Raw genomic sequence first — 5,846 nt, forward strand, 5'->3', positions numbered from 1 at the left:
AATTCCAATTGCCTACTGGTAGCCCAGTGGACTGGACAGAGCAGCTCTATGGGCCAGATATGGCCTATAGGCTATATGTTTGACACCCTTGGTATCTACCTATACAATGGGATGTGGCTCTTTGAAAGGCAAACACTACATGGAACAAGTGTGGAATGTTGTAATTCTGTTGCAAGGTGGAAACACTAAAAAAAGAGAGCATAACAGTATGAGATGGAGAGGAGTTACAGGATGAATTCTGGAAATGGAAAATTTAGACTCAGTAGCATGATATGTTTGTAAACATTTGAGTCATTTAAAACCAGCCCAGATGGAGTATTTGAAAGAAAGGTAGGGCACACTGGTAATAAGATGGCCTGCTATTCACTGAATAGGACATTTTCACTCAGTTCTTAAAATCTTGAAATGGAAGGAAAATACCTAGCTTCAAAGCCTTTTCATAAAGAGCTAAGCTCAATATATGTAGCAAGCCATAACCACTGAGAAACAGGCAAAAACCCCATATGCTCAGGTTCGTAAGTTACTGAATATTTGGAACCTAACAACGAAGAGTCTAAAGCATAGGCATCAACCTGACTTTGTACTCCAGGCTGGATCTGGACCATGCGGCTCCTTGCAGTATCTCTGACACAGTACATGAGGCAATGGCTCCAGCTCTAGCTCTGCCTGGCCTGGAGCACACAGTAGCAGCAAAGATAGCAGTGGTGACTTTGGCAAGCAGCAGCAGCAGAGGAGGTGGGACAAGCACTGTGTGGCAAGCCTGCGTGGGCAAATGGCCACTTGCTGTAGCAGCGGCAACAGGCCAACTGGCCTGTATCAGCCCTTGTATCAACCCCTGCCACTAATCACTATGTCTACTGCAGCTCAAGCCCCCCCCAAAACAGTCTGTGGCATGTCACTTCCCTTGGTCATGGCTTCCAGCTCCAGCTGCCCACCAGTAGCCTGGCGTGCTGTATAGCACAGCTGCATAGGCTGGATCCAGCCTGTAGGCTATGTTTAACACCCTTGGTCTAAAGGAATAATCCAAGTGCTTCTGCATACAAATAAGCAGAGCTTGCCCAAGTCTTTTTATGTTCGATGATCCTGTGAACAGTGATATTTAACTTTCCATACATCTTTCTCCAAGTCAGACACTCACTTTAGTGCCACAAAGAGCTGGAGGAACTGCCTAATGCTTCCTAAGGTGCCAAACATTTCTTCTCAGGAAAGATTCATATAGCCTTTTTCCCCAGAAGCTCTAACTTACTGCTTGCAGACAGCCTTTGAAATGTAGCAGCGGCCAATGCCTTGAGCTAAGAAAGTGGCTTTTTTTTGTCCCGTGAAACACTATTCAGGTTTTGTCAAGATAAGTGGATGAAAAGACCATTCCTTTCTCTTGAATTACACGGGGAAATTCTGGCAGCCCCCAGAACCAGAAGCAAATATGGATATTCTAAGACTATCCTCAGGCTTCTGCTCGAACAGCAGCAAAACCCTTCAAGGGAATGTCTGGGAATTAGCAAAGCAGCTGAAGTGAGGGGATGGGAAAGAGCCAGGCCAACTTCCTGCCCCATACCCAGGAACCCTCAGCAATAAGATCAGCAGTATATCCCTCCCCTGGCATAAATAGCCTTCTAAAGCTGCCGGTCCCTAGTGCCAGGTGTTCACATTCAGTTTGAAGCACTGCTTATGACATAATAGAAGGAATGCTTTTGTTTGTAAGAATTTACCTTTTTCCTCAAAGATCTAGGGAGTTCCACACACCCTGGGATTACATGACATTATTTATGGATTTCTCTACACAGGACCGTTTCTGCTGTCAGTTCTGGTGGCAGACAGCACTTGCCACAGAGAAGCTATCAGAGCACATGCACACCCATGGGGCTCCACTACATCCAGTATACCGGCAGGGAGCAAGGTGTGCCCTGGGAAAGAACAGCCATTGAGCCGTCAGCAGTCAGCAGGGGTGTGCCTTTACAAGTGCTCTCTGCTGGCTGCTGGGCAGAAATACAAGCCTTCTTTTGGTCACAAAGCTGGTGCTGCTCTTCCAGCAGTAAGACGACCACAAGAAAGCTTTAAGTGCATACACCCTTACAATTTGACTGACTGTACTTCAATTGTATAAGCAAAACTATGCAGCTGAGCCCTAAGTTGCAAAGACAAGAACTCAAAATTTATTTAAAGCAAAATGTAAGTCTGCTTGTGCATTCTGCCTCCTCCTGCCTCAATACAGATTTCCATTACATAACCCACAAACTATTTTTGTCTTGCTCAGTGCACAGGATGTGCACACAAAGAAGCATGATTAGTTACAGATAATCAACTCACTTGCTGACCCCAATACATTCTGCCCTAAGCACACCTTGATACAGGAGACATTTCAGCCCTCTCTAGACAATGGGATATGTAACAATTATAGATAGTATGCTGTGAAACATTTATTTTGAGATTTGAGTCATACTGTATTTTTGCTCACTGAATCCTAGAATTCCTGTTAGAAAGCTTCTTGTTGACAAACAGAGTATAGCAAGTACTGGGGTCTCAGGGGCAGCTGTGACACCTTCTTCTGGTAGCCACGCTGCTCTTGTTCTACTCTGCCTCTAGGGTCTCCTCCCTCTTCCCTCCCTTGCCACACCTTTGTTGAATTTATCAGAATATGAAAAAGGGAGTCTGCTCAAAGGTCCTAGAGCAAACCCTAATCTCTCTGACCACTAGTGGCTCCCTCTCAGATCCCGCTGGTCCCAGTCCTAGACTTGCATTAGATTGGCCCTCCTGGCCCATCCATGCCTCCTGGGCACCTGTTGCCTTACGAGTTATTCATGGCCTTCAACTTCCCCTGTAGCCACCAAACCCATACCTTGGAGATGTTGCCATTCAATCACTTCCCCTTGTTAGGGCTTTGGACTTCACAGCCAATGCCCCTTTCCTCTCACTGGGCCTTCTAGCCCAGGTGGACTCCAACCTTAGTCTTGCCTATTTCGGCACTGGGCCTCATGGCCCTGTCTCTGCCCTGCTTGGGCACTACTGGGACCTTCTCCACCCCTGATAGTTCCAACCCAGTCTGCCACTATAAACTATAATAAAGAAATAAGCCCTCTGGCTATAGCCCAAACTCCATACTGAGTCTGAACATAAAACATCTGTTTCCTGGCTGTACCATGAACTCCACACGCTACCCTGAGTCCCATTCCCCTGCAAGCCAGCAGTATCCTACTTGCATTTTCCCAGGATAGCCCAGGTATCAGCAAGGAACTCTTTTGCAGCCTTGCTGCTCAGGAACTCTTTCCCTGGCAGGACCAGACTGCCTTCCCTGGCTCAGGCTTAGGGTTGATATTCCCCCTAAACTTTGCCCCCTTCTGGTCAGGTGTTCCTTTGACTAGCTGCAAATATGTCCCTTTGCCTTAATGAGCAGCTAACTGCATAAACAGCAGAGTTTCCTTCCTGCCTTCCCTCTTGCAGCTAGCGCCTGTTCAACTGCCTGGGCTCTACCAGCTGCAGCTTTGCCCTTAAAGTAACAGGAGACATAGGCTCCATGTTACACAGCACATCCTTGAAGTCTCTCGCATTTCCCTAGAAAATAGTTTCCAAATCTGTGCATGAATTTAAGGAACCACAGAGAAGGAACCACTCGTCACCCATAAATGAAAACAACGAAGTTGTGGTGTTAAAATATGCTTTCCGTTATCTAACATACTGCAGTTAACTCCCACCAGGAACTGTAGTAATGTAGCCAAGAACAAAGCTTCAAACGAGTCCTGAAAATGGACAGCAATGAAGTGAGTTTGGAAAGGGCAAAAATACACAGAGCGATGAATATTAACATTAGGTTACTATTCAACTTCTCTTTGAACAAGGTCTTCAAGGGACAACTGGCCAGGCTTGTAACACAACTTATTGTCCATTAAACACACTAGCAAATTATTTCTTACCACTTATTTAATATTTATATAACCACTTTGGACACCTAAATCTGAAACTTGTATTCTCTCTGAAACATTTCTTTCCAGGCCACATATGTTGGGTTGTTATTACAGGAATCTAAATAGATAAATAACCTGTGAATCTACTAACCTTCAATTATGCCCTGTAAAAGGAGTATTGGAAGCAAACATACTGTACCTTGTTCCAATATCCAGCCAACTTCCATAATCTTTAACCAAAAAGAAAAAGTGCTAGGAAATAAGAAAACAAGTTTGATTAGTACATGAACATTGCACAACTTGTAAGACAACATTAGAAACGTATTCAGATTTTCTCCATGTTTCTAATTATTCAATAAAACAAGGGCAAGATCTTTAAAGGAATGCTAATCTGGATTAAACAGCAAAAATCTAATTCTGACTCCTAGAATAAATTTAGTATTGAGTACAAATGGCTAAGGACAGCAAATTAAATATTTCTATCATGTTTTCTTGTGAAGGGCAAAGAAGACTTTTAATAGACAGCATTGTTTAAGAGAAGCCAAAACCACTCCATTAGAATAATGGTTCTCAGATTGGGTACAATGCCAAAGTGACCTAAAGAACGGAATTATGTCACAGATTTCCTGGTTGATGTCAGGCAACTTTAATCCCTGTGCTTCAGTTAACTATCTGTAAAATGGGAATAACAACACTTTCTTAGTTTGTGTGTACATTTTGAGAATAATTAGATGAGTGCATATGCTAATATACCATAAAGGGGGTCATGCAGTTACCTCTGATAGATTAAAAATATATATATATCCATTTGATAGCAAAAATCCTCTTCCTTAGGTAAACAGCTGATTCAGTCTTGGCAAGCAAATATATTGCAGTGAGGACTGTTCAATTCATATAATTTTCAATAAAATATATTATGATATTCTATTTTGTCTTTTAGTAAATCAAATTGTTAAATCTATACGACTGAATAGTATTTTTCCCATCTATATTGGTGATGGGCAAAGTTAATAATTACACATAATACTATGGCCGAGCACCTTTGGTGTCTGCCACTTTAAGGCCAAGACCAACAAACCCCAACTGGTCAATGCAAGAGGGCCAAGAGGTCAAAGGGCTATTAAGCTCAATGTGAGGGACAGGCCTGGGCCATGTTGCACTATCTGGCACCATGACTGGCCTGGAGGTAGCATCAGAGCTTAAGGAGGCTGAAGGTCCCATCGATGGGGCAACATCACTGTCAAGGGGAAGAAAGTCTCAGTGAGCCAGTAGTCTGGAATGAAGGAGGCTGAAACTCAGCCTCTGGAGGGGAGGCACCCAATGTGGGGTTCAGAGAGTTGGGTCAGTGAGAGAGGACTCCAGGAACAACATATACCCCAACAGGAATTAGACCAAGGGCAGGCAGGCCTGCTTGGTCCTGGGCATAAAAGAAAAATGCACCCTGCTGGGGAAGAGTGGTCTGGTGGGGCTGTCCATGGCAGGACAGTCCCCCAGAAATGTCAGGCCAGTTACCTGCCTGGTGAAAGGCAGGTCACAGTGCCTTAAAACCCCAGCCCCCACATCCTAGTGGGATACCCAAGTCTAGGGACAGGCACAGGGGTCAGACATGTCTCTGGATATCTGAGCCCCATGAGGCGGAAGACCCCAGAGGCCCCAGTGAGAAGGGGGCAGAGAATGGCATCAGTGAGGGGGCAGAGAGTGGCCCCACATAGGGGCCGTAGCGTTGGCCTCAGTAAGGGGGAAGATCAGTTAGAGCTGGTCCCAGCGAGGGGCCTGGAAGGGGCCAGGTAAGTCAGGGTGACGCCCGAGTTCCATATGGGGCACAAAACCCCAGTGACCCCTGAAAAGGCAGACCGAAAGGCCCAGCAAGGGGCTAGGGGCAGAGTCAGCCCAGTGCAAGGCACAACGCCAGTGCCACAGAGTAGGGGAGCTCGAGAAACCTGAAAG

At 45.3% G+C, this 5,846-nt stretch overlaps 1 protein-coding gene across 2 annotated transcripts in view; it reads right to left on the bottom strand.

Annotated features, from left to right (window-relative positions):
* Positions 1–5,846, bottom strand: part of PIGN (phosphatidylinositol glycan anchor biosynthesis class N) — a 224,123-nt gene that overhangs the window by 11,287 nt on the left and 206,990 nt on the right. Inside the window, exon 28 of one of the 2 annotated variants that reach the window (XM_019521634.1) lies at positions 4,099–4,151. In XM_019521634.1, the coding sequence (XP_019377179.1) occupies positions 4,099–4,151 (53 nt within the window). Of the gene's footprint in view, positions 1–4,098; positions 4,152–5,846 lie in introns of those variants that run through there. The other variant, XR_002098336.1, reaches the window with a different exon arrangement.

The sequence above is a fragment of the Gavialis gangeticus genome, unplaced genomic scaffold (genome assembly GCF_001723915.1).
Source record: "Gavialis gangeticus isolate Ggan-Ray unplaced genomic scaffold, GavGan_comp1, whole genome shotgun sequence".
In the NCBI taxonomy this organism is placed as follows: Eukaryota; Metazoa; Chordata; order Crocodylia; family Gavialidae; genus Gavialis; species Gavialis gangeticus.